Source organism: Pholis gunnellus (assembly GCF_910591455.1).
Source record: "Pholis gunnellus genome assembly, chromosome: 6".
Classification (NCBI taxonomy): Eukaryota; Metazoa; Chordata; class Actinopteri; order Perciformes; family Pholidae; genus Pholis; species Pholis gunnellus.
The window spans coordinates 596661-619018 of NC_136532.1; the positions used below are offsets into that span (position 1 = coordinate 596661).

General features: G+C 43.1%; 1 protein-coding gene across 1 annotated transcript in view; it reads right to left on the bottom strand.

Moving 5' to 3' along the window:
* Window positions 1–22358, bottom strand: part of LOC306697015 (zinc finger matrin-type protein 4-like) — a gene marked incomplete at its 3' end in the record, with an annotated part of 113103 nt that overhangs the window by 18134 nt on the left and 72611 nt on the right. Inside the window, exon 4 of the mRNA XM_079160753.1 lies at window positions 11124–11280. Coding sequence (XP_079016879.1) covers window positions 11124–11280 — 157 coding nt within the window. The remainder of the gene's footprint in view (window positions 1–11123; window positions 11281–22358) is intronic.

Here is a 22358-nt window from a genome sequence, read left to right on the forward strand (position 1 = left end):
GCCCACCCTAAGTCAAAATTTAGTGCTGTCCAATTACGTTCCATTACACCAGTCAACATTCCAAAGTGGCAACTCGAGTGAAAAGAGAGAATGAACAGAACCTCAACTGTCAGCATTTTACTTTCTGTGAGTTCAGCCTGAAGTGATTCCGAGCTGAATGGTGCAGAGCACAGTTTGAATTTGCATTATGTTTTTACATTTAGCACTTGGCTGATGCTCTCATCCACGGCAAATGGAGCTCAAGCGCAAGTTCAGTCAGGAAGACACTAACGGGTAATCTCTGTCTCTCCTCTCCTTGTAATTACTCTATCAGCTGATTGGGGGCGTGCACTTTTAACTATCCAACCAGATGCGGCACAGTTTCCTTAAGCCAATCATATCTGTGCGGTCAACTTTAAAAGTGTTCTCTCTGCTGCTGTCAGTTGTCATTTCAGCTAAGCAGACGCGACCCTCCTCCACCCCAATCACCTCCAGTCAGCATCACATTCATGCTCCTGATTCATCAGATTGGAGCAACTCCCTTCACCACCACCACCAGTGTCTGGACTCCAGGGGGGATTAGGCCTATTGGACCGCAGTATCCCTACCCTCGGTGATAGTACCTCATGATGGAGTCCAATCGCCAAAGACTTTGCACTTTTCATATTTGCATGTGTAATAAATCATTGTTAAACTATAAAACAAGTCTCTCCTGATTGAACTGGCTGTTATGTAGGATTTGAATCTGTGACTTATAGGGTGACCACTCCAAATATTAGGCCAATGTCAACTGTCAGATTTAATTTATTCCCTGTAGTCCCCATTGTAAGGAGGTCAGAGGTCAGCTGCAGAACAGAAGCCCATGAGCTGTTTTTGGATTTAATGCCTTGCTCAAAGAAAAGTGGCTTGGCGTGCGCATTCTCCACATACATCAGCAACTAAAGGACTCAAACTAGCCATCACAGCGCCAGCCCACTAAGCTTCAGATTGAAGGAGCCCCACCTGCTCTTTTGTGAAAACTAGAAAACTATAGTTGGTAGCTTGACATACTGTATGTGGACGACAAAGTGTAACTCTCCATCAGGGCTGTTTAGACACTTCTGGCACAGGAGACAGAACCTATAAACACAGCTCTTGGCTGAGAATTGAAAGGCTGTGGAAAACTCAAAGCAGGTGAAATATTTACTGTTTCTAGAGATGACGAAGAACAAAAGGGCGACATGTTAATTTCATAGTGTACTTTCTGTGTGCTGCTTTTTACTATTAGCATTATTAGAAGTGCCGTTGTTGCTGCTCTTCACATTTCTCTATTTGGTGCCTCCTTGTCTCCTCGTCTCCTTAGTCCTCCTTCCTGTGACTTGGATGATCTCGAGGAGAGAGGAGTCCTGCCAGAGGAGCTATGAGTGAGGATGCACGGGCGTGTCCTTTACAGAAGTCTTATCAACACATGTGACGGATAAAAGAGGCGTGGCTTATTCTTGTCACATTTGACCATGTTGTGAATTGAATTGAAAGTAAATATAAAACCTGTCATGATCACTATTATGCTCACTTGACAGAGATCATAATATAACAGAACAATAGATGATGCAGTTGTGCCACTCGCATATTCATTTGACGACACTTTAAAATGACTGCTCCGAAGTCAGGAACTCTATTTTTTTGCCACTTGTACTTCAGCATTGATTTCAATTCACAGATGACCACTTAAAGCAATACAATAGTATCGAGCTGACTATGCAGCCAGTGCCTGCAGGAGATTAGCATGAGCACTGAGAGCAGAGGGAAAACAGCTAACCTAGCTTTGTAGCAATCTCATACATTTAAATGTATCTACTTCAAAGAAATGAGAGGCTAAGCTAATGCTAAGATACGGCTAAAAATTCCCAATCTACCCATTTAGATGATGAAACATTTAACTCATTACACGTCCTGACAACACTGGCATCTTAGCGAACAGCTCTGTGAACGACTGCTTCAGCATCACATGAGAATCAGTCTCAGAACAACAACTAAATCACCTCACTCAGTCCTTGTGGATTTGTTCAGACATACACAGCGTTCTCTGAAATGACCGGAGTTTACTGCACTAACCTTGCTAAGCTATTATTTAAATGGGACACATTCTTGACACCGGTAATAAGATCTGTGCCATTTGGTAAATGGACGGTAAATGGACTGTTCTTGTATAGCGCCTTTCTAGTCTTCCGACCACTCAAAGCGCTTTAGTGTTTACATGTCACGCACATATTCACACCCATTCATACACTGATGACAGGCTAGCATGCAAAATACCACCTTTCTATCAGGGCTATCTAACCATTCATATCCATTCACACACCGCAGGCACAGCCTACTGGAGCAATTTGGGGTTAAGTGTCTTGCCCAAGGACACATCGACATGACATAGATATAAAAGAGACAAAAAGCAATTGTTGCTGAAAAAACAACGCATATACACAGTCCTCTCACAGTCAAGCAAGGATTTCAGGCTTTACCGTGGCCAAGGTAAAAATCATTTCAGTTAGCCCAAACAGTCTTTACATGAAACTATGCAACAATAAGAATGAACTTCACAACAGCATTGACAAATAATGAAATAATGAATGACATTCAGAACAGGTGAGTGATCTCAGTGCTCCACATTCTGGCATTGCACTACTATAACATTATGGGACTCAACATTATAAAACCTTTAAAGAAAAAAAGGGGGATATCAATGCAGCAGAACCAGACATATCCTTTTTATAGATAGCCAAAGTGAAACCAAAACTTCCAGGCTCGGTTCCAGAAGTAAGAAAAACTCACAAAACTCACAAAACTCCACAAGTAACTAAAGATACTGCCTTGGAACAGAACCTTTCCTAAGCAGTGTACATAAGAACAAGTTGGGAAAAGTCAAAATTTCATGGACACAAAAATATATACAATTTTGAATTAATTTAACTTAATTTCTTACGTTTTGGCTTTGTGTTAATCCAACTAAGATTTTTTTTATTTACTCCAAGTTAAAGTAACTCAGATCTCTAAATTACTCTACAATGTTAATGCTGTATCCAGTCAGTTAGCAACCAAACTTCACTTTTGGTCATATTAACTTTGATGTTTCATCTGTGATTTGGTGCAGTCATTTTAGCTTCGCATGACGAACAGTATGGAGTGGCTGAAGTGCAAACCAATCTACATCATTGCCTGCATTGGTACGATTTTGATCACAGAGAAGACCATGTAATTCCTCTTAGACACTCATTAAAAGACTCTCCATCTTGTCTCTTTCTTTATAGAGTATGCAGGGATGGCGTATTGTTGGAGGCCACCCCGGAAGTTAGCATCTCACTGGTTCCCTACACAAAAAGTCAATGGGATTTTCCCATTTGGATTTTAGATAAATGCGTAAAATGGGCGATATAGTAAACACAAGTTTATGGTACCAACATTTTTTGTTGTCCAAGATAATCTTCACAATCAAACACCCACTTTTATGATTTTTGAAGCGTAAATACTAAAATATTGTCAGATGTAAAAGGCTAACGCAAGGCTATAAACAAACTACACTTTGGTCGTATGACTTCCCGTCGCCACAAATTCAATTCAATTTATTTTGTATTGCTCAAAATCACAAATTTGCCTCAGAGGCAATCTGTACACATACGACATCCTCTGTCCCAGGACCCTCACATCGGAACAGGACTAACTCCCCCAAAAAACCCTTTAACGGGGAGGAAAGAGGAAGAGACCTGTGGGAGAGCAACAGAGGAGGATCCTCTATCAGGATGGACAGAAGTGCAACAGATGTCATGTGTACAAAGGTAAAGGAGGACTAGTGTTCGGTGTGATGATGTTTTGTAGTCTTTTAAGGCACAAACGCTTCAACGTGTGTGATGACGTTTTCAAAAATCACTCATTCTTCAGAAACAAGACAGAACTCATAATTATGTGTTCTGAAAATGTAAACTTAAAAGTATGAAAGACATACAATTCAACTGAGTTAATGATAAAATAAGGGTTTATTTAATACTATGATATTTTACAGCCCTACACATTCACAGGACAAACATCCCATCAAGGAGGCACAGTGAGTGCAGATATGTCTGTCATAACAGCAGGACACAGAGGATTGAATGGTGTAGAAATCTTAAAAAGGTGAGTTTTATGGATATGGACAAAAGCAAGCTACGATGGCCTCAGTACTCGTGCTTGTAGCTTGTTTTCTGAGTTCACTAAGTAATCAATGTTTAGTTTCACTTTTTAGTGAGTGTCAGCTCACTGTTTAGTTGTATCTAGCTGCATCTTTAAGATAAATGTAAATGATAAATAATGTAGGGAAATGTAGATGATTGGAGGATGTTTTTAGTCAAATCTCCCCAAAAACTTTAGAGTGAAGAAAAAAAATATGAAGCGAGCAAGAGAAAACTGGCAAATAATTTGTTTGCAAATACTCAGGAATTAAAGGTGCATGATTACAAGACCTTAGCAAAGCTCATTTATCATCATCAGTGCGACCTCACCGTACAGTATCCTCCTCCAGCAAAGTGTAATCACACTGATTCAATATTCTTTACGACGAGAGTCCCGGCCATTTGTCTCCCAGCCCACCAGTTTCATGTGTTTACGTTCAAGGTGACAGACTCTTGTTCATATCATATCATGTTTTTGCTCGATGGATCTCCTGTCTCATAGATAACCCAGCAGGCACATGAAGCAAATCGAAACCCTTTCCTCCCATGTAGTGCATCATTAGAGCTATACTGTTTAACACCCCTCTGTGCTTTGATTGGGGGTTCAGCTCGGCTCAGGAGGCGGGGCTCATTGCCGTCGCCAAGAGGCAGATGGTTTCGCCTCGGTGTGGCACCTGCTGCATAAAGGACACTTGAAAATGAAAAGGCCCTCGCTGCTCTATGTTTGAATGTCGGCAAGACACACATTTGCCTTCTTTTGCTGCATGGACATGAATTCATCAGCTGCTAAGTAGGCTCCTGAAAACACACTAAAAAACACTGTGAGAGGACTGCAGCGTTATCCTGGAGACATGCAATTTCCTTTGACAGTGATGTCTGAGAAGAACATTTTTTGGAGAATCATCAGTACACCAGGGTATGAATCATCCTCGCCTGATGGTTTTGATTTATCATCATCAAGTCAAGGAGACAGTACACATGCCACATTTTATATTGGCAGCGTTGTAGCTGGTTAGTCAGAGGACATACTTTGCGGCAGTTTACTGGCCTGGTAGGTTTTCCTCTGGACCGAGGTTTTCCTCTTGGAATTCATAGTGATTCTGATTCAGATAGTTGCATTTCCTGTCCGTCAGCAGAGATGTGCTCTGTGGCAGTAATAATCATAATCACATCACTTAGTGTTTGTCTGCAGGGAGATGCGTACCGCTCTCACTGGTTGAAAAGCTTACATTTCAAAAGGCTGCTTGACATGAACAGCCTTGTTTTCAGCCAATTTCAACGCAAATGTAATTTATAAACTACATCGCAGCTTTGGTTTGTGCTTCATTGGCAGGGAGTTAAGACAAATAGGAGTTGTGAGGTGTTGCACTGCAGCGAACACTTTGGGATTGCTCTGCCGCTTGAACTTTTGCTGTTCTGTGTATATCGTCGGCTTCGTTAGCTGTCAATTTAAAGCTCATTCAAATTCATACATTCAGCTCTTTTATTTGCTTTCTTTTGGGCTTTAGGATGATTTGTGTGAAGATTTAGCTCATCATTGACCAACCTAGTAAATACAAGTAGACTGTCAATCCATTCAAAATCCAATCTACAGCAGGGCAAAGCAAGCACATACCCTCAAAGCCTCAAGAACACACATTGTTTCCATGTGCCACATGGATGCATCCAATACCTGTCCTATCTTAGAGCACTGAGTTGGGTTTAAAAGCCAAACCCCCTCCTTGCATGGCATTTGTATGCAGACAGAGAAGCAGTACAAAGTAGACCTATTTAGCGTGAACAGGGTTATAAATCTGAGGAGATCAAAGTACTCTTGTCCGTGCAGTTATCTCTCATATTTTCATTTTGTTTCTCAGGAGGAATCTCTGCAAGCTGTGCAGGCCATGGAAAGCAAATGGACATCTCCATCCCTTATATAAGTCACCATCTGAACCAAGCTGAAACTAAAGCGACTAAGCAGTCCGTCTGTCCTTTAGAAAGAGTCGAGAGCACTGGACTGTGCCTGAGTTAAAGGGCAAACAAGGGTTGTGTGTTAGCCTATAGATGCTAAGTGTAATACAGTAGCTGAGGATACGGCCTGCGGGAAAAGCATTAAATATTCATTTGTTGGATGAAATTCTTGCGTGTTCAGAAAGAGAATTTTAAATTCAGAACAACCGCTTACGCAGGGCTTTTCTACATTATGATTGCAGATTGACGACTGAGCAGTTTTGAAATGTTTATCATGGGTTTTGAATTAAGGTTATTGTAAAGGTGATGATGTAGACCATTTTTCCAGAGAGGAAAAAAAGGCTTGAGTCGACTGTATGAGGATCTCCCATGACAACAGAGATGCTGTATATTCTCATCAGTGTTTATTGAGGGTATTTTGAAATAGCAGCACCTGAATGGATCTTTAGTGTTTGGGGTGAATGAGGGTAAAAATGCTACAGATTGCAACTGAATACCGGCTGACAGCAAGCTGGAAGAACTCGGGTACCGAGAGGCAGCCGGATCAACAGAGGAATGTGGCCGGTCTGCTGATGTAGAAATCAATAGCCTGGGCCTCCCGGTGCCCTGGATTTATCTTTCTGACATTTTCCATTTGTGACAGATCTGGGTGCCTGTACGATAAAGGTACTTTAAATTATTGTTCAGAGAGTAAAACAAGACTCCAAAGAGTCCAACGCATGCTTGTTCTCCCCGCTTTTACCTACTTCCAACTGGAGGATGGGTTGTTTGGACAAAAGCAACAGACTCACACTTATATTGACCGACTCAATCTTTTCCCTTTCGGAATTCTCTGATATGTGCAACAATTCTTAAGCACTGATCGTGAGACAAGGCAAAGGAATAGTATATTGGCTTTAATATGTGGGTCTGATTTTTGTATTTCCTCATATCTATGACTATTGATGTTGAGGTTTAGTGTTCCATGATGTTTAAAATGTAGTTTTATCATCTCAGGGTGAATCAACAGATTTTGCTCAACCTGCGTTCTGAAACACAGCACCACTACATTAGTAAGTGCTATGCAGTAAAGATATCTTCAAAGAAACAGTAGGTGTGTTGTGTGGTTTGAAACAAATATCATTTTAACACTCTCATAAACATGGCTTGAATCCATTGTAAAATACTAGTTTCGCTTGATCTACATAATAAAATGAAGTTGACTTTACTTGTAAATTTCTTTTTTTTATCGATACAAAACTAAGAAGGTTATACAAAGACTAGCTCGATCTACACTGTGATGAAATGCTGTAAATGTACAGTTGATTTACAGCAGTATCTTAAAGTATTACATAGTAACTGTAACATACAGTTAAATATCCATCCTTCACATGTTAACAGTGAATGCCATCATTTAACCAGAGCAGCAGATAACCGTCATTTATCAGCATGCTGGAAATACGCCTCTCTATCTACAACGTACTGTTGTTTATAGGCTGATGTTTCTGCTGTGATGATAGCACGTATGATAAGTCATTTTTGAGTGACAAGACGTGATCAGCTGTTCCTGAACTCGACTTTGGACTTCACCGCTTCAGTTCATCCTTCTGAGCAGCCATGTGGAGATCAACCGAGGAAAGTCACGCTTATCACGGGAATCACGGACAGTCTTCAGTATTGTTTTGTCTTCATGATTATTGAACTGTTAACATCTCAGATAATGTTTCATTTGGTCTGCTTCATTACATCAGGTTGCTAAAATTGGCAAAGCTAGTTCTGTAACGTTAGCTCGAGCTCAAGTAGCTGTAGTGAGACTAAGCAGCCAAAATCCGCTCTCACTGTTCACTCCATCTTTCTCCTTCTCTTCTCTCTCTCCTTTCACTGTCATGTACATCACTTCACATTTACATGTGTAAAATGTGTGTGTAATTAATGATTTTTCTTCAAAACATGCTGTACCTCTTCAGTTTCGGAATACAAATGTTCCTAATATTATTTGTCCTTCAAAGTCAGCAGCATGACATGCATGGTGATGAAAGGTGGAAGGTTCCAAAAACAGAGCTCAGCAATGCCCAAAAATGACAAACTAAAATTCATCAATACAGAGCCCCAAACTTTTCTAAGCAAAAGATATATCTCTATCCTAACCTGTGGAAAAAAGAACAAAAACAGGCTTCTCACTCTTTGGGAAGTGGGCTGCATTAATAAACAGTAACGTTCAGTTTAGCCATGAACTGAATAGGAAAACTGTTAAGAATAAATCAGAAATGGAGTTGGTGTCAGGCTCAGTTTTGATCATTCCCACAGATGGATGATAGGCCCTGAATGCAGCACAGGAAGCAGAAGCGGTGGGATGGTGCAGCAATTGTGCAGCTGACAGACGTGATCCAGAATTCTGGCCGATTGAGATGAAAACGTTGGCTCTTATTGTCCTTTCTTTCATTTCAGGTGTGCTACAGAAGAAAGTTTTCCCGTGGGTGTAACGGCGCAGACTTCACGCGATATGTTCTACTTCCGATAATATTCCAGCACCGCTGAAGTGAAAGGAATTCTTCTTCTCCTGTCCAACAAACACTAACTCAAAGACAGGAGCTTTGTGCGCCAATCTATTGATTCAATCGCACCAGTTGAGAGGGAAACCAGGCTACAGTGGCCGATGCTGTTCTAATAAGAGATACATTCAGAATGGTCCAATGATGGGAGACTTCAGACAACTATATATACAGTCTATATATATATAGGACCACGATGAAAATGCATCGCAGAACACTTACAACAAACTAAAAGGTATTGCTGAGCACAAAGTAAAGCATCAAGTTGTGAAGTGTACTGTATATAAGTGGCTCGGTCAACTGGAGCACCAACAAACAGAAGATAACAAACAAAGCTCAAGGCTGATCTGTTCACATCCACACTGCTCACTGTGGACTCAGGCGTTGGGCTTCAGAACAATCTGAAAATATAATGTTTACCGTGTTTCTCATTCACTGTTTCCCCCCGTGTCCTTCGCTCATTATTCTCACATTATTCAGCAGCTGTCAGTGGATTACAACTGCAGAAAACGTCCATCGCCCCGGAGGTAAAGAGCAGTCGGTGATTAAAACTAAATAACACGCAGAGATGCACACAGAACAAGCTTGTCAATCACACCAGCTTGTTGGGTTGCTGCTAGTGAGTTGTAATTGGCCCCAAAACCCACAACATGCAGTATTTCTCATTAACAAGCCTGAGAGTCTACAGTCATCCTAGAGCAGGTGTGGCCCAACTTTTTCCCTTTGGGGGCCAAAACTGAAAGTTAATGGTGGTCCACGAACCAACAGCAAACACCTAATGCCTTTCATAGTATTGAAAAGATGCAGCTTAGGGTGATGGGAATGTCATAAGTTTAGCAGGTATTTGGTCATAAACCAAAGTATCGGACAAATTCAAATTTGAACCTGACGACATATATGGATCCATGGTCACTTTCCATTTCCATCCATGCTCAAAGAGCCATCCCACTTCTGTGTTGTTGTTGCTAGGATAGAGGAAAAAGTGCAGCACTGACACCTCAAGGTGAGCTCAAAAGTAATAGAGGAGGTAGGGGGTATGAGGCCAGAGAGTGAAAATGGATTAAAGACACAGTACAGACACAGGAAGTTGGCAACTGACCATCCAAAATGATACTCTTAATCTTAATGGAAGTGATGAGGGAATGTCAGACCATGGCCACCAAGCATCCCACTTCCTTGAAAATGGTGCTTGTTTGCTGTTCTTTGTCCTCACTAAACAGGGTTAATTTTATGAAAAGAGGTCAGGTGATTTATTAAAGTGAATGAGCTACATACTGTGTACTGTACATATTGCTTCCGGGTTTGATATGTAATGCCATTGTGCCAAAGAGACGTCTGTAAATCAGCTTTTTTTTTTAAGGAAAATCAACTTCCCAGTACAAACACCTAAATAAGCCCTATTTAAGTTATTAAGTCTTACAAGTTGTAAAATCCAATAAAACTAGTAGCCGAATCCAGAGTTATTCTCTCCCTTCTCTGTTCATATGAATGAGCCCCACATTGTAGGCTTGCTCTGCGGGCCCCATAGATTAGGAAGCGGTGCCGAAAATCCGGATAATTTTCTACTTGGAAGTCAAACTTTTTTTGCTCCATGCACCTTTGAGCAAATTTCAAAGGAATTAACGTGGGCCCCGCCTCCAACGCTGTAGCCAGTTCTCTTTATACATCCATGCTCCTTACGTCAGCTGACTTTCTCCTTTTCTCCCGTCATAATTACTACGGCCACTAGTGGTCGCCACCTCACAATAAACATACATTTGGGGCATAATAAATTGCTTGCAAAGACAACCTGAGCGTCGTGGATTTATTTATTAATACTACCATCATTTAGACAGGGAGAAAAGGCTCTGGAGGTTAGGAGCCAATAACTGTATTACCCGAGGCGGAATCTTTTTTTAGCAGAACATTTTTCCACGAGTTTCAGAGTAATGTTGAGAAACAATTTAAGGGTGTGAATTTAAAAGTGCACTACTCATCCCACAACGTACTTAGTGCTGATACCAAAGGTATGACTCAAAACACAAGTACACAGAAGAAGCTAAGTTACAGGAACAACTAGCGTAGCCATGCTGCTGTATTGGTGAACGTGCAGTATATTCTGACCCGTACATCATCTCTGTGTGCATGTGATGTTTCAGAGCACTGAATCAAAACAGTGCAACTAAACACTAATATATACACTAATACATATTCTGGATGATAATATATCAGATATCTGTTAGGACTCCACATAGGAGAGATGTGGGGAGAACACACACTCGGTCTGTACGGACATACATACACATAGTTATTTAAAATCAGCTCCGTGGTTCTCTACTCCACTTCACGCTTACATAACCACACCGTTGTACATTGTCAACACATATGGCATCCTGTGTTTCATTCCTTAGTTATGATTTCTTTCAATAACAAATTCCCTTTGGACAGATGTAGTGTAGCTCCTGTATCATTTATACCCACAATGCATTTTCAACGGGGGCTATACCTTTGGTTGTGATGGCAGGCTGCTCCCCCAGTAGCAGTTTTAGCCTCTTGGCGTGGATTTTACCCTGGTAGTGTGACTGTGCCACCACTGCTGAGGTGAAGGACATGTTACACAGCGTGCAGCACTTATTCTTGTCCACGTCGCCCTTGTCGCTGCCCTAAAGAAACACAGTAACATTTTAACAATCATACATCACAGAATCCTGTATAACATTTACTTCAAAGTAGTGAAAAGCTCAGTAAACGGTTCTAGTAAGACAGCTGCACATTGAACACATCGCTAATCTCTATCACTTCTGATTCAGATGAGGGAAGGGGTGCTACACTCCTCGCCTCAAGTCGTGAGACCCTGGTGGAGTCGACTGTTTTTAAAAAGTGATAGCGGGGCTAATACAGCTGATGGAAGACCGCTCCCTGAGTTTCCATCTGTGCAAGCTGCAACAAACCCCATTATCTGAAGAGAATGTGAAGGACGCAGTGAAGGACGCAGTGCAACCCGCCGCGCACTGAGAGAGATGGATGCTACAGTTTTTACTGAGAAGTGAGAGGGAGGAAAGGAAAACAGTGCCCCCACCAGACACCTTCCTGGGTCAAGGACGGGCAGACATAAGCAGAGGGTATAGAAACATGTGTCTCTTTAGTTGAGTTGTCTCAGCTTGAGAAAACTGAGATAATGAGCCCAATAAATATGCATAATTCTAACACTCACCCTTGCAGTATGACTTTGTATCATGCATTAGCTAGCATTAACGGAATGATGTGTATGTGTATATATACTATATATATATGTAAATATATTTGAGATGTGTACATATTGAAATGTAATCCTTTTGGTTGCAGTAATTGTGGCCACTATATTGATACACATTTTTGGAACAAACTGACTGTCATTTGAAATTTGAGGTGGCACCAAAAGATGCTTTGTATATGACTTTATTTCATTTGAACCCCAAACAGTAGTGGGTTTTAACTGCCACACTACTGTATAGGGTTGGATGCATGCACAACTCTGTATATTAGGAAGTCATTCAGAGATGTTAATGCGGCTTCTTATATTCTTCTTATAGACTGTGGCTCAGAGACAGAGCGGGTTGTCCTTCAGTCAGAGGATCGGCGGTTCGATCCTCGGCTCCACTCGTCCATGTGTCCTTGGACGAGACACTTAACCTCAAATTGCTTCCATAGGCTGTGCTATCGGGGCATGAATGGTTAGATAGTCCTGATGGGCAGGTGGCACCTTGCATGGTAGCCCCTGAATTTAAAATCCTTTTACTTACCTACAAAGCTAGAAATGGTCAGGCACCATCATATCTTAAAGAGCTTATAGTACAATATTATCCTACTAGAGAACTGCGCTCTATTAATTCAGGATGACTTGTGGTTCCTAGAGTCTTAAAAAGTAGGATGGGAGCCAGAGCCTTCAGTTATCAAGCACCTTTTTTGTGGAACAAACTTCCCGTTTCAGTCCGGGGGGCAGACACACTCACCACATTTAAGAGTAGGCTTAAGACTTTCCTTTTTGACAGTGCTTATAGTTAGGGCTGGCTCAGGTTTGCCTTGGACCAGCCCTTAGACCAGCTGGTATAGGCTTAGACTACAGGGGGACTCCCTAAGATACACTGAGATCTTCTCGCCTTCTCTTCATCTCTGTCTGTATGAATTGATGTCCTATTAATGCTCACTACTAACTTTACTTCTTCCCCGAAGTCCTTGTGATTTCTCGCCTCACAGGTTCTCATGATCGCAGTTTTATCTGGACATTGGTCCTTCCGCCAGCCATGGCCCTGCTGACACCTACTACCAATTTTAAGAAGTTCTATGTATCGTGGTTTCACCTGGACTGTGGTCCATATCCTGCCATGACCCTGCTGACTACCACTAATAAACAACACTCTTATTACTTCTTACATTACTATTCATATTACCGGTACCATTAATGCACATTATTGACCTGTTCTTCACCAGAGTCTCTGTGCTCTCTCGCCTCGCAGGTACTGATCCGGGTTGTACCTGGAACTGGTCTTTCCTCCTGCCGTGGCTCTGTCATACATTGAATGTGTTGAAATTACATTGAATGTCTTGTAATTCTGTATGCTGTTCAAACATCTGACATCTGTTGCACTTCTGTCCATCCTGGGAGAGGGATCCCTCCTCTGTTGCTCTCCCACAGGTCTCTTCCTCTTTCCTCCCCGTTAAAGGGGTTTTTGGGGAGAGTTTTTCCTGTTTCGATGTGAGGGTTCCGGGACAAGATGATGTCATGTGTACATATTGTTAAGCCCTCTGAGGCAAATTTGTAATTTGTGATTTTGGGCTATACAAAAATAAATTGAATTGAACAAAGAATGGAGGATGGAGTTTGTCTTTAATAAGTGATCAGCATTTGGTAAGTCAACTGCGTTAGTTTTTTTGCATCAAATATCTGAATGGCCCTCGAGTGTGTAGCAGAATGCGTGTTCTGCTGTTGTTTTCCCATTAAGCTAGTTAGCTTAGCCTCCCAGAACACTTGCGGAGCCCCAGCTGTTTGTTTTTTGTTGTTGTTTTTTGTTGTTGGTTTTTTTTGCAGTTCAGAGGTCACACCGACCGTTGTCTCCTACGTGAGCGCAGAAAAAATAATATTTCCCACAATTTAAGCTTCTGCATTTTCCAAATGCACTAGTATTATTCAAATGTATTGTTCGGTTCGTAAGCCTCGTACCGAACGGTTTAATACGAATAAGTGTATTGTTACAGCCCTAGAAGCTAATAATAACCGTAGCTGTGGCGCCATCATGAGGTTATTAGGAGATATTTCAGCTGCAGGACAGCAGTGAAGGCCCAGGTATAAAATGCACGGCCCGCCACTGCTAATATCCCATGTTGTTAATAGGATTTAATGCATTTAAACTTTCTTCAGAAATTTTCTGACATGTTCTTGAAGTCCCGGTGAAAAGCCTGGCTTAGAAGGACTGTGGCTCCACCTCCCTTGCAGATTGATTGATGGATAGATGTCATGCTAATATTGAAATTGGTTGGTTATTATGTCAACACATCTTTTTTGCATATGTTGTGAAATTAGTGCAGAATATAACTGAGGAGGTGCTCCATAAGAGTTAACAAAGGCTTTTTTAATTCCATCTGGACTTTAAACACAGGAGAAAAAACTTTTCAGATCAGACTTGGATCACCCAATTTTTTTTCCTCACTTGCCTCTTAGGGCTTCTGTACTTTTGTTTTGTGTATTGATTTGAAAAAGGTTACAATCTTCTCATCGCTCCACATAGATCCGATGTTTTCCTCTTCAGCTATGTTTCATCTGACTTATGCATGTCATAAGTGTGTTTTCATAGCACTTTATCACATTATGTTTTTATTGATAGACCAACTGACTTTAGGATCCTATATTATATTTTAACTGTTGTTATTAAGGTATCCTTCTTTATGCAGGTCACATCCAACCAGGGGAATATGATCGTGTTGAAATAAGTCTCTCCCAAGGATAGTACCGCTCTGAGGTTTGATTTAGGACTCCAGAAGATTTTTCTGACAGACTCATCACTGTTGCACAGCTGTATTTCTCCCATTGCAAAAAAAGTATAATGCTGTGAGGACATTGGCTTGTGCAGAGAAGTTTGAGAGTTGGTTTGTGAAAAGAATTTAATAAGAATGCCATAGGACAAAAAATGTGTCACTGAGAATTTTTGACCAAGTACAACTGTTTTGGATGCTTGAAAACGATGGGCTTGAAAACCTTAAAAGTGAATCTCACTCTTCAATTTCTTGATAGTGTGCACAGGTTTGAAATGTCTGCAAATGCATATCAAGCTACGCATCTTTAAATTGAAAAAAATCACATCGCAAACAAAGTAGTAAGTGGATGTGTTACACCAGGTCCATGCTGCACCTTTAAATTGAACCCTTCACTGAAATGCTATTTGCAGTGAACTGTAATCTGCTGCAGATCCCCACTGTGTGTGTGTGTGTGTCCGTCCGTGCATGTGAGGATGAGAAGACAAAGACACAGTTCCTCCTACCACTGTGTGATAACAGCAGAACACTGCTGCGCTCTGAGTCATTCTGACACACACACACACACACACACACACACACACACACACACACACACACACACACACACACACACACACACACACACACACACACACACACACACACACACACACACACAGCCCCTCGTTCCGTCCTTGGCCTTGTCCTTCCCTGAGACACATGTATACACACACACATACACACACACGTTCTTCAGCTGGTAGCAGCAGAAGCGGAAGTATCCATAATTTCATGGTTAATTAAAACTGGATAAACGGGGAACTAATTGCAGGGAAATGTAATTAATGAAGCGGTATGAAGGTGTATGTCGCTAGCTTGTCAATCACAGTGTAATATACAGACCCGGCAGCCAGGAAGAAGCTTTTCACTTTACTGTATTTTGGGTGGGTGGATACAGCATGTGCGGCAGAGTAATAATTCTAATGGGAAATGATTAGGAATGCGGAGGGATTTCTGATAAGCTCAACAACATAGTTTTAAATATCTTTTTTTTTCTTTTCTTCCCTTTTGGTTACAGAAAACAAGAGTCATCTGAAACACGACATATCCAACCTCTGCCATATTTCAGCAGTCTTGTATGGTGTGCTTCATTTTTTTTCTGTAATCATAACCCAGCAGTGAGAAATAATTGGAGTACTGCATTGGCAGAATATAGTGCTGCGCTGCACTTCTCTGCATATGTAACTGATGAAGGCAGGGAGACAGAGTGAGAGGGAGACAGAGAGAGGTTGCATTTAGGGGAGTGAGAGGGAGAAAGAGGGAGAAAGAGAGACAGGGAGAGAAAGAGAGGGAAGGGTCTGCCTCATTCCCATTCATGTGAGGCGTAATAAAATAATCTTTTTGATTTGCAAGCAGTAAATTCTCTTTGCTGTCAGCGCTGTGCTGCACATTTCCATCTTGCTTTAGGTGAAGCAGCGTGTCCTTGCCTGCTTGTATTTGTGGCGTAACAGACGGACAGTGTGCAGTCTTACTGCACTTATCTGTTGTTGTTTTCTTCGGTCGCTGCATCACAAACGCCACCGCGTCAACATTTTCTTTCTAGCGCTGGAGTCCACAAGCTGCGCTGCTGGAGCATAGCATTGGTTAGCCTCTACTGGGTCGGCCTGAACCGGGCCTGGCTTAGCATCGTATAATGGCTGGGACTAAATGGAGGTCAGGGAACTCTCACTACTCATGTGCGTCTCCCTTAAAGCGCCTGCAGAAGAAAAAGGACAGCCATTGCAAAGGTACCCCTGCAAAAAAAGGGATAAAAAAGGACTTCCTCCCAACATAGCTGTGGACAATGCAGTCTATTGCTGCCAAGCAGAGCATTCAGGGGAGCGCTAAGCAGGGTTGGCACAGCGGTCTGTGCTGCTGCTGGTGCTGCTTCAGCCACGCACACAATGACGTGACCTTCAGATGAAACGGCAGGCGGTACCAAAAGGGACAGTAAATAAACCCTGCCTGGACTCGCCTGGAGAGTGAGTCACAACGCCAGTGATGGATAGTAAAAGTGGCTTTACACATTGGGCCTCGTGTAAGAATCCCTCGCACAAACATATGACTTCTTGAGTGACATATCTGAGTGACTGAATTGTATTTGTGTGAATTTTGTGTAGTTTTATGACCAAATGAGCGATCGTAAAAAACTGTAATTCGTTTCTACACGGGCAGACCATGAGTGTGCACAACTAGGCAGGTACAGTTTGGCGGGTCGGCAGAGCTACTTTTACCAATTTGGATGTGTTCCAAGAGCTCAGGAGTTTTCTTGGTGAATTCAGTGTTTATTACCACTGCACTGTGGTGTGCCAAAAACATGGAAGTGTGAGGAATGTCCGCACCGTCCAGAAGGCATGCTATTGTTCAGGGGCTCCAATTCACATGTTGAAATTTGTTCAAGTTGAGCTTGACACAAAAGAAATGAATTATTCAAATACACTTGATTTTACACTAAAGTGAAAGGTTTGCTGAATCTAAAACCTCACAGAGAAAAAGAGAAATTAGAATAAAACAGAAATTCTTTAATGAGGGCCATTGATTCATTGACACGTTCGTCTTAATCCAACATATGCCGCCTTCTCTTTGTCTTTTCACAAGGTTAAACTAAACTATAAGCTCTTCACTGTGAAACATAACTGTGAACAGCAGGTTCAGACTGTGGATGACCCAGCTGAGGGACTCGGAGGATATTCTGATCAGTTACACCCACTCAGCAGAATGTACAGCTGCTGTGGCTGCACGTTCAGCGCTTTTAATGAACCATATGAAGCTGACACATTCACCCAAATTAGTTTTGCCCTGTTGGAGGCGGACAACGTCAACTTGATGATGAGGTCCAGACAGTTTCCAAAATAAAGTCACGGTGTGTTAATGACTTGGATGACATGGGACAATCATTTAAAGAGGCACGCCTCATGATGCTTTACCACACATTTCAGCCATCTCATCAGGATAAGAGTGCACTATCCCATAAAATACTTGGAAATGGCTGTCTCTCTATGGCCATTGTTTAACTCCCTTGTCATTAATTCAGTTTTATGCTGCGATACTCGGAGCTCTTTCACCAGAGATGAGCTCATGAACATCAGGGGTACAACTCCAGCGGACTTAATTCCAACTTTTCTGCTAACTTCTATGGAATTACTGGACATTCTAGTCAAAGCTGCTCTCACCTTAGCCCATGCAGTGAAACGCCATAGGAGAGGAAAACGGGCCGGAGCGCTGGTGCGTCTTCGCACACGTGGATTTCGCACACCACTGCCGGGCATATTTCTCTCAAACGTCCGCTCACTGTGCAACAAACTGGACGAACTTCAGCTACTGGTGGGGAAAGACAGAGACTTCTCTTCATCTTCCGTTTTGTGCTTCACTGAGACCTGGCTCTGTGGATTGATACCGGACTCAGCGTTCCAGGCTGGCTTCCAGCTGTTCAGAGTGGATCGCGACACGGTGCTCTCCGGCAAATTGAAAGGTGGAGGATAATGTTTCTACACCAACAGTGGCTGGTGCAACGACGTGACAGTGATTCTGCAGCACTGTTCTCCTGATCTGGAATCTTTTATCATAAACTGCAAACCCTTCCACTCCCCCCGTGAGTTCACTTCATTCATACTGGTCGGTGTTTACATTCCGCCGCAGGGTAACGTGCAGGAGGCACAGCGGACACGCCGAACAGATACTGTGTGTGGAACGGACCAACCCGGCCTCTTTAGTTGATGTCCTTGGTGACTTTTGTGAGGGATTTAAGTTTTAAAGCGCTCCTAGCATGGATATTAGTGTTACAATATGTTTACTTGTAGAAGGTTTAAACTAAAAGGAGTTACTGAATGTATTGTGCACTGTGAGAGAAACCAGAGAATTTATGACACCGCCATGAGGTAATAAAAATCAGTGAGAGGGGGATGTTGCTGAAGGGTTTCTGAGCACAGCCTTCAAGGAGGGAGGAATGGGTCAAGAAGATGGCCGACTGAAGTCCAAAGGGTTCGGCCAATCACTGAGCTGATCGATTGGCTGAGAAATGTGAAACATGATACTTTTGAGAGACTCAGCAGGAACAAAGGATCTTCGAATTGCAGAAGATCCTCAGACCTCCTCCTGGCCATGGGGCAGCCATACCTGTCTGTCGTGTGGCCCGAACGGGGCCTCATATTTCATGGAATATTATGTTTGTTTTACTGTCGATAGTGTAATTCAGTTTGCGAATGTTTTGGCTTCTGTTAGATATTAAATACTTATGATTTTAACCTGAACCATTTGATTCTGGCCCTGCTTGCTGATGGAAAAAAGAGAGCAAGGGGGGGGGGCTGCTTCTTCTCCTCTGTGGTCTTCTTCTCCTCTGTTTGAGAAACTTCAGCCTCAACACTTTAACAAAGGAAACCTCAGCCATGAACTCCCCAAATACAGACAGTCTATTAAATGCCCTACCAGAAATGAGAACATTCTGGACCACTGCTACACCACAATCAGCGGGGCCTATCAAACTGTCCCTCGTGCTGCACTGGGACTCTCTGACCAAGTCATGGTCCATCTGATTCCTGCATACAGGCTGAAACTAAAGCTCTGTAAACCTGTGGTGAGGAAATTCAAGAAGTGGACCAGTGAGGCTATGGAGGATCTTCAGGTGTGCTTGGACCGTACAGACTGGGATGTTTTCAGGACTGCTACCAACAGTCTGGATGAGTATGCTACACAGAGGCTGTGACTTCATATATCAGCTTCTGTGAGGACAGCTGTGTTCCATCAAGCACCAGGGTGAGTTATAACAATGACAAACCCTGGTTCACAGCGGAACTCAGACAGCTAAGGCTGCACAAGGATCAGGCATTTAGGAGTAGGGATGGGTATCGTTTGGGTTTTTTCCGATACCGGTACTAAAACGATACTTTTAAAACGATACCGGTGCCTAAACGGTGCCTGAACCGATACTTTTTTTATTGCCAAGTCAAATTTAACAATATATTTAACTGTTTAAAGTATACTATACATATTAGTGCTGGGCAACGATTACAATTTTTAATCGCATGGAATTTTTGCGATTAATCTCATTGTTATGGCAAAGTTCAATAATTAATTCAAAGGTAGTGTATTGTGCACTTTTATTTTAAAAGTACTGCTATATGAACAAAAGTGCAATAACATTTGGTTTGCAAACACTTTAAACAAATAAGGTTCTTTTTAACAGCAGTATTCCCTTTACACAGTAGCAGTTCTATCTCTTCACTATCTGTGCTCAGTGTGTGACTTCATGTGAAACGTTCCACTGCTGTGCAACAGGAATACAATGTTTCAGCACGTTTCATCTAAATGTGTGTCGTCTTCATGACAGAGCATGTGAATGCAGCTCTACTGTTCATCAATATAATGCTGTAACTCAGAGGTGATGATGGTTACCCAGCGATCAAAGAATAAAGACACACTTACGCACAATGTAGGTGTATTTTCCCTTTAACTCACGAGATGCAGGTAGCATGTTTTATACTTAATGTGAATTTAATTCATACTTTGTTGGCATCTTATTCTGAAAACCGGATGTTCCTCTGAAGAAACCGGATGTTGTCTCACGTTAAATCTTTCCGCTAACTTTCAAAGTCCTTCGCTCGCTCCCGATCTGTGCCGTTTGAATGCGTTTACCATGAATTTCAGCGTATAGGTCACTAACATCTAAGTGTCTGCTGAGTTGACCACGGAGACCTGAGTGTCTGCTAACTTTACCGCAGCGATGTCCAGTAGTCTCCATTCCTCCACCGCTGCCAGTGAGCAACGGACTTTCAAAATAAAAACAGCCACACTTTTGACCGTTTACCTTTCGGCATTTTCTCTGTTAAAAGGTTGATGGCTAGCTAGCTGCTGTAGCTATACAAACGGTAGCTATCGTTACCTGCTGCCAGGACGGAGTCATCAGAGTAGTGTTAAAAAAAGTATTTCAATCGGCTCAGGCACCGAAAAGAAGCACCGAAATCTGCGTTGCGTTTCGGTCCGGTAGGTACCGGTCGTATAGGTACCGGTTCCATATTGGCACCGGGTTTCGGTACCCAACCCGATTTAGGAGTGGGGACAAGGACTTGTATAAAGAGTCAAAGTACAGGTTTTGCAAGGCGGTGAGAGATGCTAAACGACTGTACTCTGAGAAACTGCAACACCAGCTCTCAGCATGTGACCCTGCTTCTGTCTGGAGAGGCCTCAGACAGATCATCAACTACAAGCCAAAAGCCTCACACTCCATGAATGACCTCCGCCTGGCAGATGAGCTGAACGAGTTCTACTGTCGCTTTGATGGACAATGGGTCAGTCCTGACTCCATCCCCCACAGCTCCATCAACCAGCCCCAGACCAGGTCCCCCTCCCCCAGCCCAGCAGGGGCCCATGCCTCTGTATCACCCAAGTGTCCCCCCCCCCCCCACCCCCCTCCCCAGTGACGACTCTCTATTCTGGAGAGAGACGTCAACAGGCTTTTTAAAAAATAAAAACCCCACAAAGCAGCCGGCCCAGATTCTGTCTCACCATCCACCCTGAATCATTGTGCTGATCAGCTGTCTCCGGTGTTCACAGACATCTTCAACACCTCCCTGGAGACATGCCACGTACCAGCCTGCTTCAAGGTCTCCACCATCATCCCCGTCCCCAAAAAACCAAGGATAACGGGACTCAATGACTACAGGCCCGTCGCCCTGACCTCTGTGGTCATGAAGTATTTTGAGCGCCTTGTCCTGTCCCACCTTAAAACCCTCACTGACCCACTCCTGGACCCCCTGCAGTTCGCCTACAGAGCCAACAGGTCTGTAGACGACGCAGTCAACTTGGCCCTTCATTTCATCCTCCAGCATCTGGACTCCCCAGGAACCTACGCCAGGATCCTGTTTGTGGACTTCAGCTCTGCCTTCAACACCATCATCCCGTCTCTGCTGCATGACAAGCTCTCCCAGCTGCACGTGCCCGACTCCACCTGCAAGTGGATCACAGACTTCCTGTCTGACAGGAAGCAGCACGTCAAGCTGGGAAAACACGTCTCAGCCTCCCGGACCATCAGCACCGGTTCCCCCCAAGGCTGCGTTCTTTCCCCTCTGCTCTTCTCCCTGTATACCAACAGCTGCACCTCCAGTCACCAGTCCGTCAAGCTCCTTAAGTTCGCGGATGACACCACCCTCATTGGACTCATCTCTGGTGAGGATGAGTCCGCCTACAGGTGGGAGACTGATCATCTGGTGACCTGGTGCAGTCTGAACAACTTGGAGCTCAATGCTCTAAAGACAGTGGAGATGGTTGTGGATTTCCAGAAGAATGCAGCTCCACCAGCCCCTATCACCCTGTGTGACTCCCCCGTCGACGCGGTGTAGTCCTTCTGCTTCCTGGACTCCATCATATCCCAGGACCTCAAGTGGGAGCTGAACATCAGCTTCATCACAAAGAAGGCTCAGCAGAGGATGTACTTCCTGAGGCAGCTGAAGAAATTCAACCTGCCTAAGACAATGATGGTGCACTTCTACACAGCCATCATTGAGTCCATCCTCTGCTCCTCCATCACGGTCTGGTACGCTGCAGCCACAGCCAAGGACAAGGGCAGGCTGCAGCGCATCATTCGCTCTGCCGAGAGGGTGATTGGCTGCAATCTGCCGTCCCTCCAGGACTTGTTCGCTTCAAGGACCCTGAAGCGAGCAAGAAAGATTGTAGCCGACCCCTCTCACCCTGTACACAAGCTGTTTGTGCCACTCCC